This window comes from Mycetomoellerius zeteki, unplaced genomic scaffold (genome assembly GCF_001594055.1).
Source record: "Mycetomoellerius zeteki isolate Tzet28-1 unplaced genomic scaffold, Tzet1.0 scaffold324, whole genome shotgun sequence".
Taxonomy (NCBI): Eukaryota; Metazoa; Arthropoda; class Insecta; order Hymenoptera; family Formicidae; genus Mycetomoellerius; species Mycetomoellerius zeteki.
The window spans coordinates 457,346-479,548 of record NW_017257310.1 but is presented as its reverse complement, the minus strand read 5'-3'; the positions used below and the strand labels follow the sequence as shown (position 1 = coordinate 479,548).

The following is a 22,203-nucleotide window of genomic DNA, read 5'->3' as shown; positions in this document are numbered from 1 at the left end:
GTATTTACCAGTATCGCGCAAAAATAGTTTTACTTTAATCTCTTCAGAGTTATTCGATCTAACTTCACCAAAGGTTGGCTCAACAAGCCATGATGACTTTTTCTTAGGCTAAAAAATATAAGATAATTTCCATAATATTTTTTATATACTTTATGCATTCTATAAATTTATTATTCACTTATTTGAAGTACTTACTGATGTTAATTTAAACTGCGCTGGTATTGGTGAGTCGTTAATTATATTAAAATTCATAACTTTATCTTGAAGTACTAGTATCTCTCCGAAATTGAGGCAAATAGGTTGCACAGATACTACTGGTCCTTGGCCATTAGAAATAATCACACAAGAGGTAACTGGAGCCTGTTCACCCATTGTTAGCATACTGACAACGAAAAATTAAAGCAATAAAAATTTTTTATAAGAAATTATATTTTACATAAAATAATATTCAAAGCTTCCACAGTTTCTATAAATATCCAATTTAAAAAATTTCAAAACTTTTTTTTCTTATTGAATCATGTAATTAAATTATTTTAACTCTTTTAAAAGATTATTAAGCTAATTGTTATACTTTAATGTTGTCGTCTGCCTGCCTAAATTTTTTGTAACAATCGTGACATCAATCGTCTTCGATTGCCGTGCTTTTAGGAAACCTTGATAGGATGATAATGAATATACAATAAGCATATTCTCGGATATCTGGAAAACGATATTAATGCAATTAGCTTAGAATAACTGTACGTTACTTTTAATACTTAATATATTTCTGAATTATATTTACGAAATGATAAGCATAAATTTAGCTTTCGAAATTAATTTGATAATTACCGTTTGAGGTAGTATATAAAAATATCCATCTAAATCAGAGTCGTTTTCTACATTGATGGAACGAGAATACGGAAAGTTGATGAAAGAAAATCGAATATTGATCTCCGTGGGCTTGATTGATAGAGAAGGAATAGCGCCACAAAATGAGAGCGGTAGTATTATGGGATCTGAATCTGAATTCCACATGTCGACTCGCATATTCGTCCGTCCAGTTCGAACCACATTCGCTATATATGATACCTGTATTTTTTAATAAAGAGATATCAAGTATTCATTTATTATACAGTTATTATTTCACTTTTTAAAATTGTTTAAAATTTTTAAGTTATTTAATTAAAAAACGATTTTTAAGTAATTATATGGAGATAAAAACTGGTTTTATAATATATTATACGTGATATTCATATTAGAAGATACAAATTATTAACATTTTGCTTGCAAACAATTACAAGCTGTACAAAGGTATTATTTACCTTTAATTTAAGCGAACTATGTGCCTGCACTACCCCTTTCTGTGGAATAACCGTAAACTCGCGAGGGTTAGTCGGGAAACTTGGTTTCATTTTAGATGTAGCGAACTCTTCGTAAGTTAAAGGTGTCTGATCACCATCCTCCATTATAGTCACACCGAACGTGACAGGTACCAAAGATAAATTACGAAGACTTACTTCCTGTTTTTTGATAAATCCTGCAAATACATTCAAAATTGCGGTTTTCTTAATTGAACTGCATTCATTATTCTAATCAATATACCTAAAGCAGTTTTGCCAAAATCAAGACTGTGCCTATCGAAATGTAGCGTTGGACATATGACACATCCCCTACAAATAAATTTGATAATATATTATGATATTGTGCTGCATAATACTAATTAGAAAAAATATTAAACGGCAGAGAAATAATAAAGAACGGTGGCAGTTTAGGACCAAAATTTGCCTGTGATGAAAACGTATGAAATCGGTCAATCTTCATAGATTTTTAATAGAACATTGTGAAAATGCAGAAAAATTCTTCTTTGCAGAAAAATTGCATTTTCACAATATTCCCTAGACTTTGGAGAATTTTAAACTTCATATTCGAGTTCAGCATGTCCAAATCTATAAAGATTGACCGATTTCATACGTTTTCATCACAGGCAAATTTTGGCCTTAAATTGCCACCGTTCTTTATGAATTAAAAAAATGGTGTTTAGATTTTTCCAATAATTAGAATGAAATTAATACATTTTTATAAACAAATCTAATATTCGATTATATACAAAAATCTACAATAATTAAAAAAATTGTAGATTTTTTATTTGTAACGGCGATTGTTCAAATTTTATTAATAATTACTTGATATGCAAGGATAATACTTCTAAACTCTCTTTAATAACGAAGTCGATTCGCTCTATAAAGTCTCCTTTCCGATTTGAAGAGAATGATAAATTAAATGACTTATATTCGTCCGGTTTTAATGTCCGAGCATTTGGAGTAATACTAATAGTGCCACCAAAATCTGTCGGTCTTTCTTTATGAATCAACGTACCACAAATGTGCCCATGATTTGCTGCTACAATCTATACAATTCAATTAATTATTATATATGTCTTAGAAAGATGGAAAAAATAAAATAAAATATACAAAAAAAACTGTCGTAAAGTGAAACTGCGACATAAGAGTTTTCCATAAATTTTTATATGCAACTAAATTTACTGAGTTACCTCATAGTTGTGTACGGAGCATAGGAAGATATTGCTAAGGTCGATAGTGATCACATTGAGATGGAAAACTGGTCCCTTGCCAGTTCCGTGAAGGCTACCAACGGGACACAAAATTAGCTAGAAAATTCCAAGGCAAAAGGAAGTTCCTAAAGATAACGTTATACTAGTTTTCTTGTAACCTCAGGGGTATTCTGTCTTCGCGACCCGTAACTTCAAGATAAGCGACGCTCGATATCTCGCCTACTTCCATGGCTCGAAAAATCACCGTGACATCTGTAGAAGATTGTGGCCAAATTTCGCCTTCCTGAAAAAAAAATATATATATATATATACACGGAGAGAATTTTTTCTTAGAATTTACCTTGAAAATATGACAGTCGTGGGACAACATTGTATTTCGAAGAATTTTAATGTAAATCTCTTTCATTCATTAATAAAACTACAATGAAGTATAAAATAAGTTCGATCAATTTTATTGAAATGCATGGTAAAAATTTTTAAAATATTGTATTGTACTACAACTACCATATTTAAGGGGAAATTTAAAAAGAAAATTCTCTCCATGTGTAATATTTATATATTAAGATTTATTATTTTAAAATGATATTTCTGACATACATTTTGAATAATGGTATAATAAGAGTAACAAGTAAATTACAATCAATAAAATTAAGCAAACTATAATTAAAATGTATAACGTTATCATTAAAAGCTACAAGAGCTGCTAAGTTAAGAAAAGATCACCTCAGGCGTAAGAAGGAAGGATGTATGATTGTAGCGGAAATCTTCATTCGTCAACGAAGCAATCTCGTCTGTATAAATCCGTTGGCAGACAAGCTCGTGAATATCTGGCAGGCAAATATTGTAATGAACAAGATTGACACGACGTACTACCTCGACTCTATGCACCAGTTGAAATAGTTTTTTATACCTGCCACAAAAAGCCGAGAAATCACCAAAACGGGTAAAAATAAAAATTTTTAATTTGAAAAATAATTGTTTTTGCATACTCTTCTTTGCGTTGTATATCGATATCGTTGTCTTTAAAGCGCATCCATTGGAATTTCACGACGTAATCGCTTCTATTATGTATCGTTAGAACTTTACTTCTAGATAAGCCTAAATAAGTGTCTTCCATTCTGATACTACGTCTGTCAATTCGAATCGTGCAATTTATTGCTGAACTCCGTAACGTCAAACAGAGTTTCTCTCCTGTGTCAGTAATTTATATATTTTGGATTTATCACATACAGATTTTTATTATTAATTATATAAATTTATTTTGCAAAGTTAATTGTTGTATTAACGCAGAAATAGTTTTATAGGATGTTTTCACAATCTAATTAAAATTACTATTTTTAACAACATATTATAATAGTTATCGTGGCAGTATTTCTAAAAAAATAAGTATTTTATAATAAAATAAACATAATGCTTTTATATTGCAGGTTTTTGATAGAATTGTATATTTAAACGTTTGTTAAATTTAAAGAACAGTTAAAAAAGAAAAAAATTTGTCAAAGTATCCATACTCACAACATTTTATAATTCACATTTTTTCGCCGGTGGAGTGTAAAAATACCCCTCGTGACTATTCCCGGATGTAATACATAACAATAAAGTTAGTTTTATTTAATACCTGATTCATAATTAAGTAAAAGATTTGCTTCAAAATCGCCAGATTTTTCAGATAAAAAATTAACAGTGAGTTGCATCGTTTCTTCTTCCCCTAATATGCCTTTTGACGGTTTGACTGAGAAACATGAACTAATACAATAAAAATTATTATATACAGATTTCAAATTGCTTTGTAGTAGTTGTCTAATATTTAGAAAAAAAAATATTTTTCTAAAAATATTTTAGCAACATACATGGATTATATTTAAAGTATCACATAAACTAATTTTTTATTTGAAAAATGTAATAGTTTATTAAATTTTAATGTATCTTTTTAACTGAATATAACATTACCTTTCCGAGCAAAAATTAAAGATCGCTGGTGCATCTCCTACATTGCGTACTAGAATAGTTTTCGAAGAGAGAATTTTCACCGCAGTAGCTGGTATTTCGATCTGATCGGGAATATCTAGAATAGGTCTCGAACCGATAGCTAGAACAATATCAATATAGTCTGCATTACTTTGCGTTACGTGACCATATGTAATTACAATATAATTTCCTTCCTCACCGATTACTGACACCACGAAGACCTCGGTATTACTGGTAAACTCGATATGATATTCGTAATCCCGCTTCTCCGACGGGCTGAACCTGACGTTATAAATGTGAACGAGTCCTGGCGCTATCATAGTACTGTAATTTGATCCACGATATTCCACGGAAAAGAAAGGATCGGGGTCGCGCGAAAGCTTCAAGGGCCGTGACATCTTTGATGCAATATTTAGAAAGTGGAATCGAGGTTAAGCTCGTGAATATTATATAACAATCATGAAGAGAGTTAGCGTAACAAAATCTAACATGTTAGTTAAATATTAACAAAATGTGTAATTTATAGAGTAGAAAAGATTTACTTTTGACAAGTTTTGAATCGTGAGCGTCATATTGTACAAATTTCCGGGAACAAATCGTTGAAAAAGAACAATACTAGGTAAAACTTTAAAGCAGTGGCTTTTGCAATTGTAATACAAAGATCGCACGTTTATACTGCGACCTGGTTTCAGCAAATAATTGATTCTTTCTTGGGTACACATTAACATCTGTTTGATGTATTCCGATGGAGTCATACCACACTGCAAGAATATTAATGAAATTGATAAACGTTGCAAACGTAAAACTGTTATTATTTTATTTCAAATATTAAACTATAAACGTACTTCCACCTGATCGCGTGATTTGCCAATTATTGCCGCAAATATTTCCACAGAATTATGTATGATTGGATAATATGTGACGAGATCTTTTTCTCTGTCGTCCATTTTTTATAACTAAAATTCTATGGAAATGATGTTTACATTATTTTACATAAGAGTACAGATTTTTTTACTAAAATCACTGACTTTAATTAAAATGATATTTTTTAGTTAATACATACGCAATCATAGCATAACATTAATGTTCAAACTGAAAGTAGTTGAATATACTATCTTTTTATGTTCAAAATCGATTTTTTATTTTAATAGGATAGAATTAGTCTAAAGTTCCATGGCACACAGAAAAACTTGAGCAGTAAAGGTAACCGATTGCATCGTTTGCCTGATTTATGCTTCGATCTTAATTCTAAAATTCTAAAAACTCAGTCAATGGAATACAGATTTCAGTTAGGACCAATTAAAACTGGCTGAATTTTAGGATTTTAGGACCAAGCAGAACGTTACTTTGACTTTAAGCGAAGCTTAAAAATCTCTGTTTCTTTTTTTAAAGCCGATAGAGAGACAGAAAGGGAGAGAGTTTAGTTAGAGTAAGCCTAGCTTTAGTAAAGTAATATTGGGCCTAAGACATAAGCAGTAAGCAAATTAATTAATCATATTAGTCCAGGTCCACAACTTTATTTTGAGAGGCCCTATGTCGTAAAGCCGTAAGAAATTGATCAATCACAGTCGAATGTGAGAAGAATAATCAACTATGATTGGTCAATTTCTTATGGTTGAAGACTTAAGCTTAGTTAATAACTTATTGTAGAAATTAAGTCTATTAATTCCGTCACACATTTTAGCTGATGGAATTGTAATTAAATTGTAAATTTCAAAACATATAAATCAAAGCACATATATGTATAAACTTTCCGTATAATCCATGATGTATCTACGCCATGGATTATATACCATGGCATACTCCACCTAAAAAGTAGTTACTTTCAATATTGAAAGCAGAGATGTAATGAGATAATGCAATTACGTTGAAAATATCTTGTATCTTCTAATTATTTTCTCGTAATTATTAAAATTGCTTTCATTACGTGGAATATTTGATTAATAAATAAAAATCGTACAATAGGATCGTAATAACGAGAGAATAGAATAAAATGCACCATTTCTCAAAGTAATCTTGATTCTTTATTTTAATTTCTTTAATGAAAAAAGAAATATTCGTTCGTAATACAAGTATGTATAACTACATCTTCGGACTCAATTACAAACATTGCACGGATCCAGTGCAATGAGGCAATATAGTCGATGTAAAATTACGAGAGGAAGAGTGGAAAGCTTGTTGGAATCCTAATTGATCATGAGGATTGAAACAACCACCATTATGGTTACGTGGATTTCCTCGATACATATTCATCGATGAAGAGTCGTAATACGGCAAGCGAACCACACCGCATGCATAGTCGTTTAAACATCGTGACATGCAACGATGAGATGGACGGAGTGACGATGAGCTACATGGCATTCTCGACACGCAGCAAGGATCAAGCAAGATTCCTTTTGAATAGCACATTCCTGGACAGGGTCCTCGAGGACATCCTAGAGGAGGGCAGCTCACGTTGCACACCTCAGGCTCGGGCTTCCTAGCGAAGAGAAAAAAGAGAATATTCCGTTTTTTTAAATCTATTGAAGATTTTATTTAATCCGATATTCTATTTGAGGAACCCGTAATTGCAGTAGCCATATCATTTAGAAATCACATGTATATATATATATATATATGTGTATATTACTTACAAATTGTCTATTTTACATATAATATTATACATTTCGTCCATATAATTTCGTTTATGCTTGCACCTATCCATGTCGAGTGGATCACTTATTGAAGTTTGTTTTAATATTAATACCAGTAAATTTAGTTCGTGTGCCAAAGCTTGGAAGATTGATATGGATATTAATGACAGATTTTTCTCTCTGCGATGTTTAATAATCGATTTTGTACTATTACTCACTTCAAATTGTCAGAAATTATATTAAAAGAAAAATATTAATTATTTCTCTCTAATACTCATAAAGAAAATTGATTACGCCCACTCTATTGTTATATTATATTATAATATATTATTATATAATATATTATAATATTACTAATATCTATTATTGTATTAGATTGAACAGGATTTGATATTTTTACAAATTTGTTTATTATACTTTTAAAAAGTTATACATTTTCTGACAGTATTCCATGCTTGAAATATACGCAACGCAATATCAAAGAATAAAATTCCCATAAAAATGTACATATAATATAAATAAAAATAGAAAAATAAAACTTCAAAGTTATAACATACATTCACACATTGACGTAAAAAAAATATGCACTCTCCTTTCATCGTACAACGAATTTATCATGTCGTACAGAAATAATGTTTTATTTTTGAAATAATTTAAATATACAAATAAGATCAAATCAATTATAGATCTATATCTTTAACTTTTGCGTTAGGTTTTATCGAGTGATTTTGCGTATCTGTTATTTAATCTAGTCAAATTTATAACTAGATATTAATTTGCAATGTATAAAGTAATACATGTCCCACATTTACAAAATAAGAAATAGATACAAAAAGAATAGTTTTCAATAGTACTATCACACATATACATTTCTTTCAATGAGAGAGTACATTAATTATTTAATAAATTTCTAACCCAAAAAATTAGAGATTAAACTTAATCGCGCAAAATGGGCTAAGTCGAATGAAAATTTAAATATTTGCTAAAATATTTTCGGGGCTTGCACGTGTCCGTTCGCGATTAATTTATCCGGCGAAACAACGTGATTGTTGAGGGCACACTCGGGTTTCCTGGCAAGATACGTGATACCTCCGATGGTCCTTGTCTCGCGGATTTCTGGTTGGCCGTAAGCATTCGTTCCCTGCATCGCTTGCACACTGCCCATTCTTTTCGCCTCTTCGGCGTTCGGTTTCTCACCGGTATCACCGCCAGCGCGATCGATTCTCATCGCATCGGGCGCATTCGGCCGTTGCATACATGCGACGTCGCCCTGACCGCCGTTATGACCCTGCAGGTTTTGTCCATTGAGGTAGTATTGCTGCATCTGATGATAATGCCGAGGTGGGGCATTTCCTCCGTATTGGAGGATTATGTCATTGTTGCCGTGGCATCCTTGCGCCATAGGTATGTTCTGTCGATCGTAAGAGATTGATCCATTCTGTGCTTGGGAAAGTGCATCTTGGTTTTGCAAAATTTCCATCATGCCGTTTTCCTTTTCTGCCTGTATACTATAACAATTTCTAGTGTTTTGCTTTTGCCGCGGGTATTCCGTCATTAGGGGTTCATCAGCCCTTTTAGGTCGCAGGACACGTGACGGTGGATTGTTTGGATTCCTGCTATTCTTCAAACCGTTTGCCGATATTCCTTTTTGAGATTGCAAGCGAGTTTCTATCGATGGTCGCTGTTGCATATCTTCCGGAATCTCGTTGGAATTCTGAATACCGTTCAGTTTGACGATAGGTTTCTTTTTGGCTAAATTGGCGAGGTACTCGAGACCCTTTCTACTTCTAGAATCCTTCAGCGTTTCCAGCATCTTCTGAATGCTGTCTGGATCTTGCAGGCCATTATTACGTTTCTGAGGACAGATTATTTCCTTGTATACTCTCATTTTTAGCAAACTAGAAGTTTCGGCAGGCCTCATGCTTTGCTGATAATAGTACGCGGGTTCCATTGAAGTTCTTTGATTATCAACCGGATTTAATGAATTCAGATTATGTTCCTTGGACCAAACTTCTTGTGGTTCAGAATGTGGAAAATACGGATTATAACGCATATTATATGGATATTGTGCATACTTAAAAGTCGGATTTAATGGACGGCATACATTGTTCAATGCATTTTGCTGATGATCATACGGATAACAAGCGGTATGACCGCATGATATTTGATGATTACTTATATGTGGCCAATTAGTTGTTTGCCATAGCTGATAAGGACTGACCTGACTGTACATTTGCTGAGGCAACTCTTGACTGCATATTTCTTCTTTTTTTGGTTGATGATAATTTTTTTGTTGATCAGCCACTATTTTATTCATTTTTTCCGGCGATTTATCGTCCATCAGACATTGTTCGTTCAAAGCTTTTTGTTGTGCTCTCATTCTTTCAATATCGCTGTATGATATACGCGGTGGAGTGATGTGCACCATCCATTCCGGTTTCTCGTCCTTTTCTATTCTTCTTCGCACGAGTCGAGTCCTCTTGATCTCCTCCGGAATACCTTCTCGTTGTTGAAACTGCGCGATGTAAGCTAGATGTCTTTTTTGCTCATTCAGTAACGCTGCAAATTGACGGCGCATTACCTCCTCAGGTATACCTTGCTGCCTCATGGTAGAAACTAACAATTCCTGATCGCGAATCATGTCAGACGTAAATTGCAGTGTCTTCTTTTCTTCTCGTAGAGTGTGAGTTTCCATGGATGATTGATCAGGTTTATGATTTGCCTGATTCTGTGATGGATTAGATTGATCTTGACTTCCAGAATTTTGCTGATTGAAGTTGGTATCGCGCGTTTGATAATAATACTGCCATTGTGACGGTGGCTGCAAATGTTGCTGATTTTGATTCGCTATTTGTATCCATCTATCGTTTTGTTGCCAGGTAGGTTGAAAGCTAACAGGATATCCAAGATTCTGTTGATGGATGGGTAAATTATATTGCATTGATCTTATTTGATTCGCTATCATGTCTTGCGGAGAAGTCATTCCTTGTCCAGAGACTGCCGCGATAGGCAATTGTTGATTGTAATAACCACAGTGCGTTACTGAATTATTGTGTATATGTTGTTGCTGGTTGGATATTGATTCCATTTGGTTCTTCATGAGTCCTTGCGGCAACATTTGTTGACGATAGCTCTGCTGTGTTTGCTGATTGATCTGGTGTAGATTCCGTTGAAATGGAGCATGAAACTGAGCATGATAAAGATTTTGACAATTACCCGCTGTCTGATTATTCAGTGGTATACTAGTATTTTGCCCGATTGTTGCTTGCTTCTGTTGCTGCATGAACATTTGTCTGTTATTGATTGCATTTCGGTCATTGACCAATTGCTTCTGGCACTGGTTGTCAGGCGTTAAAGGTACATTGAGATTTTGGTCGACAACCGTGTGCGAATCGGTCGAAGATCCTTGCATTTGTGGCATCGCGACTGGTGTTGAAGGGATTTGTGTAATTACCGGCTGATTAATTATCGCAGACGAGCTTCGAAGTGATCGATCGTAGATGACTGCTCCTTGGGGGATATTTGGCACGAAAGGACGATGCGCCTGTCTTTCGGGAGATGCGATTCGTCGAGACAGCAAGCTTTCAGACTGTGGATTTGTTTGACAAATCTCCCGATGGTTAGCGACAACCTGTTGCTGGCTTGTGCTATATGTATTTTGCAACTACAAATACATTAATCTTATTAATAAAATTATTTAATTACGTTTATAAAATTATATATAGCGTATCTCTGTGCTATATAAAAACCAAATTTTTGTAAAATTTCAAAGTAAATATAATAGTATAAGTATAATAGAGTTTACAGTAGCACATAATTATAATAGTTTGTTAATAAAAAATCAATGTAATTATGAGCAAAATTAATGCCAGCGAAAATATTTATCGCGCTGATAATTTTTCTTTTGAAATAAATAAATTCTAAAAAATATAAATTTACATAATATTTTTAAGATATATCTATTTTACGTACAATATTTTTTTTATTGTATATTTTCAGTCGTTCTAATATTTATAATTTTATTATTTTATAAGACTTAATCAATTCATTTTATTCAAATTAATTTTATAAGGATAACTCTCTCTCTCTCTCTCTCTCTCTCTCTCTCTCTCTCTTTCTCTCAATGTATATTTATATAGAATTAAATTATAAAACTAAAAAAAGTTTAAAGAATTTCTATAAAATTTACTTTTGATTGTTGATGCGGCGACAATTGAATAGAAACCGCATCACCATGACCGTTATTATTTTTGCTGAAGGAATTTGTATAAAAGGTTCCATTTTCTCGAGGATTTTGCTGCATGATTAAAGCGGCAATTGGCGCAGGTGTAAACATTGGCGGATTATTCAGTTTTTTTATCTCTTCGGCAGGGAAACTCTTAAGTCTTGACGAGGAAGTTGAACGTGTCTCTTTCGACGTGTTGCGAGAACTGAATCTAGTTTTCGGTGGTTGCATCTCATCCGGTAATACCATTCGATCGTTTGTAAATTTGATGAACTTATCCGACAAATTTGAATTGTGCAAATTCTGTACGGATGGCGATTTCACAGATCGCAATCGTCTCTGATGACTCGTGGTGGCAGATCGTAAGCTCTCCACGCTTGGACGTGCAAATGATTCTTTGTGTGTCCAGAATTCTTCTCAATTGAAACTTTCCTAAAGCAAACTTTCCGGAATGAGAGACTTTTATTTGTTGTTCTGATATACATAGGCTGTCTAAAAAGAAATCGAACTTTTGTTCTAGAAATGGTATTAGTCGCACCATTAAGTTATAATGGGCAGAATTCAATATTTTGAACATTATATTATCGATTGTGCACAATAGCATTTGAAACGATTCATAACAATCCTTTGTGTGGCGTGAAATACAACGGTTGTTTCGTGATCCTCTTACTAAAACAAGAAACTTCAACATTTTAGTAAAAATTTTCTTTAGTTTCACGTAGAACTTAATGTTGGCGCGTTGCTCCATCGGGGTTTCCGTGACGAGGGTCACGAAACAACCGTTGCATTTCATACCACACAAAGGATTGTTATGAACCGTTTTAAATACTATTGTACACTATCGATAATATAATGTTCAAAATTGAATTCTGCCCATTACAACTTAATAGCGCGACTAGTACCATTTCTAAATCAAAAGTTCGATTTCTTTTTAGACAGCCTGTGTATGTATTTCTCTTGTAACGTTTACCTCTTTTTCATCATTAATTTTGCTTAGACGCTAATTTGGATAACACGACATTTACTGTCAAAAGATCATCGTTTAAACTTAATGACAGATTTTTTTAAACCGGATTTTGTATTACTGCCGAAAGGAAGTCGCGAGTTTTGACGTGTTGAAAAAAGAGGGACAAGTGCGTGACTAGTTGCTATGGATACACACATACGGTTACTTTTTTTAAAATTATTATAATGGATTCTATTTGTCTATAACGAAAAATAATTTGTCTGACAAAAAATTAATTTTTTAAAAATAAAGAAATCATACATGTAAAGAGAAGAGCTTTATATATTAATGTATTTGTATACCAAATTAAAATTTGTTTGGATATTTAAAGTAAAAATATATAATTTGTATAAAAAAGTTTTTAATTTAATCAAGAATTTTATTGTAATTGTATTTGGTTAAAATGTAATATGTTATAATGGTTCATACACATATAATGGTCACATACGTATGTATGTACATTTCTTTGTAATAAATTTTCTAAGCAATGACATTATATTTGATCCTTTCCGTTACGTTTTATTTGTTTTTCATAGGAATATTATAAAAATTTTAAGATACTTGACATTTTTGTTTTTTTTAAATTATTTCAACTTTTATTTATTATTTTTATAATATATTGTGCAATTATATTTCTTGGATTAATTAGCATTAAATAAAATCAAATAATGTTACATAAAATTTCGTAACAATATCGATGTTCGTAAATGTGCTACTGGAAAAATATCCATGAATTCAACGCTTCGTATAGGGGCATCACAGTAAATATGTTCCATTTAAAACAAGCATGTCCACTCTCAGGCTTTTCTTTAAATAAAATTAATTATATTATATACATTTAATTTTATTTTTAAAATGATATAGGAACTGCGCAAAATAATTATAAGAAAGGCATAAATTAAATATTATAGAGATATTACGATTTTTTAAAATCTCAGATTTATTCCGTATGAATTATAACAAAAACAGATAAAATACAATATTATTGCTGTTTTATATTTTAGTAACAAGTATATGAATTTTTTATTCTTTACAATTGTAGGGCACAAAGTATTTAATATTTTATAACATACTACAAAAATACATAATTAATTTGAATTTATCAGCATAAAACAAAAGACAGTGAATTACAAGACTGGAATTGCAAGAAAATTCAATTAAAATCATGTTTCTTCCGTTATATCGCTTGTTATTTTGTGAGTATATTTAGTTTCATATTCGTTTATATCGTAGTTGTTAATTTTGGTTCGTTGGTAAAGTTCTCCCGGTTTTAAACTTATTCCATATCGATTTTTTCTTAATTATTTTCCACGTTCTTCATTTCTACAAATAGAAGAAAATAAATCTATATATAAGATAAATCAAAATAATTGTATCGAGAAAAATAAATGTACTAGAGTAATTTTTGAAATTGTTTAAATGTTTGTCTTAAAAATTTTATCTTATAAAATTCTTTTCTTGTAAAATTTTAATTTTACACATATTTATTTTTATTTATATACATATATATTTAGCATTAAAATTTTATAATTTTATATTTTACAACTTTCAGTCGTTTAGAAAGTTCGTTTTTTGCCTCTTATACGTATACTTGTGATGCATACGTATACTCTGCATGCAGTTGCATAATTACTGCCCAGTAAGTCGCCAATTAGAACGCCGTCACTTAACAGGGGGGACAAGGTACTGCGAAACAAGAAACTCACATTAATCTCAGCGACAAATTCTAATAAAAGGAAGTATGAAAATAAACTGACTGCATAATGGAGGTTTACAAGGTAAGTTACACGAGATCGGTGGAGGACAAGGTGTGCAAGGAACGCAATTCGTATCGCAAACATAAAAGCAGGGTGGCGGACAGGGTAGTGTAGATGGTAAATACGTCATTTCCATTTTCGGTGGACAAAACGCAGGACAGGTTGGGCAGGGTGGTAGATATACCTTTTACAAAATTTTTTTTCTCAGTTTTTATCATTATAAAACTATAAAACGTTATATGTATATATATCATATATCAGTGCACAAAATAATGAAAAAAATTAATTATTTAAAATTAAAATAATGAAAAAATCATTTCAAAATAATGTATGATTACAATTAGTTATGATATCTTTTAAAAAGAGTCTTTACCTTGTATGTTCATATAGTTTAATAGTAAACAATGTGTTCAAAGCTGTTTTATTATTACAATATGCATATAATACATTAATCAGAGAAAATTCTTAGAGAACGAAAGTTAATATTTCATGCGGCAAACATACCACTGTCTTAATAGGTTTTGGTTGAGGAGGACAAGCTGTTCTACGTTGAACACGGGATACACGAGGCATACTGGGATAGCACACAGGTGGAGTACAACAAATTACAGAACATGGAATTGAACATCTCGTTGGTATACAACTAGGAGGAGGAAGACATAAATTCTGACAATTCCTGGAACTTATAATCGCATAAATTATTAAATTATTAAAAATAATTATTACAAATTAATAATTATTACAAAATAAGCAAATTAAGAAAAAAAAATTTGATTATTCAGTACATACTCATGTAGTACATTGCGTATTTATGATTTAAATAGAAGATTAGTTTAAAATATTCTTTATTTTAATGTTTTTAAAGTAAATTCTCTAGTTAATTATGTCTGATGCTTACTCGTTATTATTTTCTGTTATTTGACTACATACAGATTTATGTAAAATCGAAAATTTAATGATTTTGACAATAATCACATAGATGAAATTGTTAATAAATAGCGTGTTTTTGACTGAAATTCTATATGAAGATAATAAAATTCCACTGAAATTTACCTCGACATGGCGTTAAAGACGTGTTCTAAATAACGTTTGTATTTTTAGTTTAGAAATTCAGTAATATTGATATTAAGTCGTCGATAACAGTTAGACCTTCTATCAAACGAGAGACAATCTTAGTAAAGTTACTTGGAATTTAGTAAGTTGCTCTGACAAGAAATACTTTAGAATTTTAAATTAGCCTCTCATGTCTATAGACTGTGATCAGCCGAAAATTATTTACTGGTAACCTTAGTGACCCATAAAAAATTGATTGTCGGCTTTTACAGATTATACCAGATTATACAGAATAAATTACATGCGGGAATCACACACGGTGATTCCCATTTCTCGTTTCCGTTTCTAAATATACGAAGCGTGGCTGACGTAGTTTGCTTGTTTTGCAAGAAACGTAAGCATTATATAATTTATCATAGCTGACAGCTAGAGATCTAGAAAATTTTTGTGTTAAAACATTTTAACTGATCAAGATTTATAAAAATTAAAAATACATTTATACTTGCTTTAAAATGACAAGTATAGATAACAAAATTTGATAGTTTATGTTAATTTGATTGGATTTATATAATTATTAAAATATAATTTATATTAAATACGAAAAATTTACAAAAAATAATTTAGCGAGCTTTCCCAAAAGTTAAGTTAATTTGAAATTTTAAAAAATAAATCATTTGATTGTCTAATTTGCATAAATTATACCAGTTTATCTCATTATATCAGTTTGCCACTGTTGGTGCAAATACGATGATATTTGGAACTGAATCAAGTTCACTTACTTGATGAGCAGCATTTGCAATTTGCATATTGCTGATAAAAAGTATACAATCTAAATTGACTTTAACCGTCAACGGAAATCAATTTCGTCACAACTGTTTGAGTTCCGACAAAGGAATTCCCTCTACAGGGAATGCAGCTGTCAGCGCACATGTCCACACTTGACAATACTCTCGATGCATCAGTTGGTGCATTCCAGCAATGGTTCACGAGCTCGACTGAAAAGCTAGTAACAAAAGCAGTGCTGTATCTTTGTCGCAATATCTACATTCAAGAATATATCACGATTTCAACATTGTAGAGAAGAATAGTGATAGACGTAATGCAATCGCGACATATATATGCAGATGAGGTTTAAGTATTTCATATCCCGTTACATTCCCAGATTAGATATGATCAAGAAAATTTTGTAAATATCGTACATATAAAAATATGTGAAATAATATTAAAGAAAACTTATTTAAAAAATATATAGTTTATTATGTATATAACTTATACAGTATATATTTCTAATAATTTTAAAAATAGAATGTTTAACTTATTTATTTATAGCTTTCTTTTTTTCGAGCATTGTTAATAATACGTGTTAGAAACTCTCTCTCTCTCTCTCTCTCTCTCTTTCTGTTGCTGGAGATAGATTCGTGGAATTAGACAGGATATAAAAAAGTACAGACTGTTATATTATTCAGACTATATTTATTGTGACATACGCGTGTTTATATGATAACGTGATGAATGAGTGCGCGAAACGGAGGCTCGTATTTCTCGAAGATTTGCTATGCGAGTGTAAATATTGCATAGATTAAATGGAGCATTGGTATCAATTGGCGGGAAATCGGTTATGTCACACAGAACCCTGCTCCATTCGGCGGCTGAGCGGGAATACCGCGTCTGTTCATACGACAAGCGTGTTCTTCCAGTCGTTGAGCAGCAATGTTATTATCCTGCTTGTTGAAGCTCCAAAGACGTTCAGCTGTTGCGCTCGCACGTGGCCAGATTCTCGAATGTATGTTATTTCTGAAAATAAATAGTAGCTCAACAAGAATGCTTTACGTTTCGTAATTGTTTCTTTATCGGGTAAAATAATAATTGTTAGCGTAGTTTTTTAGTCTTTAATATGTTCAAGAAAAAGATTATAAATGTTTTAGAGTTATTCACAAATAAAGAATAAAATACTCTTATCTATGACAAATTTTTTAAGAAACACTCTCACATTAAGTATATTTACGCGCCTGTGACAGAAAAAGTTTCTTTGCATGAAATATTTTGTTACTTTAAAAAGCATAATAACGCGCGAAAGAATTAAATTTTTTTATTCAAATTCGACATTTGATACCACTATACTTTTATAACAAAGATAAGTTAAAATAACATTGGCACATAATTATTTAATAACTATTTTGATGAGTGTGAACACTTGAAACTCTTTTATCTTTTTTTTAAAAATGTGACTTTAAAGTGATAGAATTTTACTGTAACTTCTGATATTCATGTGTTTATTTAATAATTAACATGCTTTTTAACGAAACTGTACGCTTCCAAGATTCGTTATATTATTCAATTAATATTAGGGATGCACTGGATCGTAAAAAATTTCGGATATCCGGTGTCACATTCTTTTCGGGAATCCGATATCCAGTCGGATATTCGGTAGGGCAATTATCCGATATATCTCCGGATATCATGCCGGATATCCGGAAAATATCGAATATACTCAAAGAAATTGCTTTCTCGGATATCTGACTGGATACCGGATATTCGATGTTACATTTTGTCCGGATATTCAATATCCGGTATCTGGTAATTTTACGATCTGGTGCATCACTAATTAATATACTTCTTGTATTAATATGCTAATTCGTAGATTTTCAAATATAAAAAAAAAAGACACTAGACGTACTTGTTGACGAATTCTGACCACATGCAGGCCTCACCGCCGAGCATAAGGTGTGTAACATTGGCCGCATTATCAAAATCGAAAGGATCGCAATTGTAATATTTTTGCCAATCGCCACCGCCGGAAATATGATCCAGATACCAGCAGGATGACAGCAGGACCGGATGTCCTGCCATAGTCGCTCTCTCTAGCTCTTTTTGCCATAATTGTACCTTCCAAACGTGCACTACAGTGCTCGCTGGTAGCACAACGCCATTATCGAAAACCTATAAGCCGTGCAATTTGCATATAATAAAATATCTTGTACATAATAAACGATAATGCTTGCATCTCACGTAATAATTACATCGTAATAATCTCATCGTATACAGAAATATCTCTATTAATTTTTTAAATAATTAACTCGTAAATAACACCTGGATGCGTATTCGCACCAGTAAAATTTCAAACTTGTAGATATTTGAAAAAACTGATTTTGTTTAACATGCAATTTTGAATGAATGACGTATTGTTTTTCGAAGATTCAATATACCAATCGATTGATTAAAAAATTTTACATCGAAAAACAGTTTTTACTTTAACTTCGTTTTAATTTTCAAAAGGGATATAAAACATTAAAAACACCTGATGCGAATTCGCACCATTCGCACCAGACGTTTTTTATAGGTGTTTGAAAGGAACGTGCCCTTTAAGGATTAAATTTTTTTACAGAAAAAAAGCGAAATATTCACCTCTTGCCACACAATAGTGTTGATGTTTAGCGAACTACTGATCGCGAGTAACTTGGTTATATATTCGTTTTCAAGCAGCTCATACTTCTTAGATATATTGCGCTGTTTCATGTACTCGGCAATTCTCGGATTACTGGTCCAGCAATCAAAGGGTACTTCGTCGCCACCCAGATGGAGATATTGATCCGGGAATACTTGCACGATCTCGGAGAACAAATTCTGTACGAAATCATACAGCAACGGGTTCGTTGGGTCCATAGGGCCTAGTATACCGTTCGGTTTTCCGGTGGAATCTATAATCAATACATAAATGAGCTAATTTGCATTGCTGAAGAAATATTAATAAGGTGCAGAGATAAAAATATATCTATTTAAAATCATTATTTATCTCTGAACGTTCAGACTTCTATTAGAACATTATAAAAGAATTTGCTGAAGTATCTAAAAATTTAGCTAACAATAAGTACAGATTTGATAATAATATTTTAACTATCACACACAAAATAATTATGTAAGACTTTCACAAGTTAAGCATATTGTTAGAATATCGAAATTTTTACGTGGCTCATCATGCTTGATATTCGTATATAATTATTTAATCCAACAAAATAATTTTCAGATTTGTATAAAACTAAATTTTTGGATTTTCAGCAAAATTATTCTTTCCGTGGTTAATAAATTGTTGGTTAACAAAGTATATCGACTTCATTTACCGTAACATGTTGTCAGTAATTCTGGATAGGCTATACCCCATGATCTAGTGTGTCCAGGTGTATCAAATTCGGACATCACTCTGATCCCTCGTAGTCTCGCATAATTCACGACTTTCTGCACGTCATTAGGCGTGTAGATCATCAAGTGATGGTAAGCGCCTTTGGCGGACAGGTCGGGATACCTGGTACTCTGATATGGGAAACTGTTGTCGTCGACGATGTGCCAATGAAGAACGTTTAGCTTGTTGTATGACATAGCGTCTAGTGTCAACAGTATGTCAGATAGGGGTAGATAATGACGAGAGGTATCAAGCAGGAGGCCGCGATGTGGCAGTTTCGGCTCGTCCAGGATAATTTGGCATTTTATTTTTAACTGTAACATGCGTTATTAAGTCCATGTTCGCACAATCGTTTAGATGAAAGATTATAATATGTATGTAGAAAAGAATTGCGAGGAAAATATTATAAGCTGCACTTTAAAAATTATTTTCCTGTTGATAAGTTCCATAATTAAAGTCAGCAGAATTATCGACTTTTTACAAGAACATGTTAATAATGCATAAAAAATGTTATTTATGTGTTTTTATCAATTTTGTGTTTTACTTGTATTTACATTTGTGTTTTGCATAAAAAATCCATTAATTAAGATAAAAAGATATAAATATTTAAATATACTTACGCTCGGACCATCACCAGACGGTGCTAATAGCTGCGAAAAAGTCTCGAGACCTCGAAGGATTCCCCACTCGGAGTCGGCCCATAGAACGGCGACTGGTGAAGTCTTATTTATCTCGAGTTTATCTGTAAAAAGAGTGTACCGCGATGTCAAACGTCGTGTTAAATCGTCTCGGTCGAGGAAGATAGGCACGAATAAAATCATAGAATTTAGCTCGCTAATCGGTGGTTACGACCTTACAGCATTTAGCTTTAAGCGATAAGAAACTAGGAAGCAGATCAAAGTTGTCTCATTATCCGTCTTCGTTTCAATCGTTTTGCTGATTGTGCATTGCTCAACTCGCTCGAAAGTCTCGCGCGTGCTCAGTCCGCATTCGTCATTCCGCGTCGTGGAATCTTCTTGGTTTAATCGGACTAAATTAATTGTAATTCCCTTCGCGATCAGTGATAAATTGATCGATCGTTGTTTCAGACTCCAAATATAGCAACACCACAATTAATAAATTAAAAAAGTTTTATCATGTTGCTTGTTAAATATCATAAACTTTACATAAATATAAAAAGTCATATAGTTTTTATATATTAAGTGTAATTATATTTTCAAATTAAGTATATTTATAATCGATTATTTCTCTTTACGTACGGAACTGTTTTCTATTACAACTTTAAATGCAAAATGTTTACTTAAAAAACTATTTTTTTTTTACATACACACACACATAATATATAAAAATATAAAATATATAATGAGGAATAATCAATTAGGAAAGATAAACCTGTCACTTCTATTTTCATTAGGTATAGATTAAATTTGTGTTTCACAACTTTATGATCTTTATTGTATAGTTTGGTCATTTATGGTTTGTCAGTTAATGTACCATTTAATGAAATCTTTCGGAAATCATCAAATTGATGTTAAACTGGTTCAATATCACCGATAAGGGGAGACGTTATTAAGATTTGCAAAAATCCAATTTGTGCGCACGCAAGCCCGTTATCGACGCAAATCGGCAAATGTTAGGTCGGGGTTACGAGTGAGCTGTTGCTCACTGGCATCATTCAATTAATTTGTTGGTGCACTACCTATTACTTTGTAATGCATGCTGCACATGCAAAGAGAGTTGCTGGACATGAAACATGCATTAGAGTTATGACAGTCGTATAACAAAAGTTGCGTTTTCTGCCATCAGCTAATTATTTAAATATTCACACATTTGTTTTCAAATCTATTTAAAATAGAAGTACACATATATAAATAGAGCCATTTTTAATATTTTTTGTTACTTGATAAATATATATGTACAACCACTGTGCGAATTAATAAATTAAAAAAAATAAATTTAATTTTACATAAACTTACAAGATTCATTCATATATAAATATGGCCAATGTTCGCCGTTTTGTTCACAAGGCTTCAAGAGACGAATGCTTAAGGTTTCAAGATTGCCTTTAAAATGAGGATCGTCTCGAACGGATGTTCTTGGCTGCCCTTCCGTGACCAACCTTGCTATTCTAGCTTCCGTCAAAATAATTCTGTTGTACCGTTCTATCGCCTCAGTCACGATATCACACACTTCGCCGTTCACCTTTGTAAATATAAAAATATTAAGCTATTTAAAATAAAATTAGGATAATATTTTATTGAACTTGAAAGAATATAAAACATATAAACATACAGAAACTAAGATATTTCATTTTTTATTTAAAATTTCCTTTTTAAAATGTTTAATAATGGAATTGAGATAATTTTAATTTATTTTTAGAGAAACAATAGTAATGTTTATTGAAGCAGATGTACAATATCGAAAAGATAAAATAAATGAAAAAGAGATTAAACATAAAAATTAAAACATAATGTTATGTGTAGTGTAACAAAAATAATTTTTAAGGAGCTTTTGCATTCAAAATCGCTATATATTGGAATACAAAAGTTAGAAAGCATTTTTAAATAAAGAACAACTAATATTTGTTATGATATAATAGATATAATAAATATATTATGTCTATTAATTGTGTTACATATACATAAAAATATAGTATAAAATGTTTAAAGTAATTAATAAATATTATGATTTTTTTACGTTATTTTATTACGCTTCGCTTTTGCATTCGACAAAATAAAACTTTAATTAAAGCAATTTCACATATGTACGCAAATTTCTTAATATTTTTATGATAATTGTATTGTCATCCGTATAAATTATATTCGTGAACATT

The 22,203-nt window shown here is 31.8% G+C and overlaps 2 protein-coding genes across 2 annotated transcripts; both read right to left on the bottom strand.

Annotated features, from left to right (window-relative positions):
• Positions 1-29: 29 nt before the first annotated feature.
• Positions 30-7,325, bottom strand: LOC108725070 (hydrocephalus-inducing protein). The gene is made up of 17 exons (XM_018451851.1): positions 7,153-7,325; positions 6,681-6,998; positions 5,062-5,275; positions 4,719-4,917; positions 4,502-4,640; positions 4,170-4,297; positions 3,541-3,742; positions 3,275-3,461; positions 2,710-2,834; positions 2,531-2,624; positions 2,163-2,386; positions 1,582-1,649; positions 1,302-1,516; positions 829-1,068; positions 572-699; positions 179-382; positions 30-108 (listed from the first exon to the last, which is right to left on the bottom strand). The coding sequence occupies exons 1-17, from the start codon at positions 7,221-7,223 to the stop codon at positions 30-32; spliced, it is 2,835 nt and encodes a 944-aa protein (XP_018307353.1). The 5' UTR covers positions 7,224-7,325.
• A 752-nt stretch (positions 7,326-8,077) lies between these two features.
• On the bottom strand, positions 8,078-21,652 carry LOC108725096 (uncharacterized). The gene is given in 11 exon segments (XM_018451884.1): positions 8,078-10,816; positions 11,342-11,779; positions 11,782-11,809; positions 14,171-14,324; positions 16,821-16,987; positions 17,871-18,133; positions 18,599-18,891; positions 19,312-19,684; positions 19,991-20,112; positions 21,347-21,596; positions 21,599-21,652. Coding segments are annotated over 11 exon segments (4,824 nt in total). The 3' UTR covers positions 8,078-8,134.
• Positions 21,653-22,203: the final 551 nt, after the last annotated feature.

Coding starts and splice junctions, on each gene's coding strand:
- LOC108725070 (XM_018451851.1), bottom strand. CDS start 7,223: ATGGATAGGTGCAAGCATAAACGAAATTATATGGACGAAATGTATAAT. Junction 383..571: donor AGGCAGACGACAACATTAAA/GTATAACAATTA, acceptor TTTCGTTGTCAG/TATGCTAACAATGGGTGAAC. Junction 109..178: donor TCAGTAAGTACTTCAAATAA/GTGAATAATAAA, acceptor TATATTTTTTAG/CCTAAGAAAAAGTCATCATG.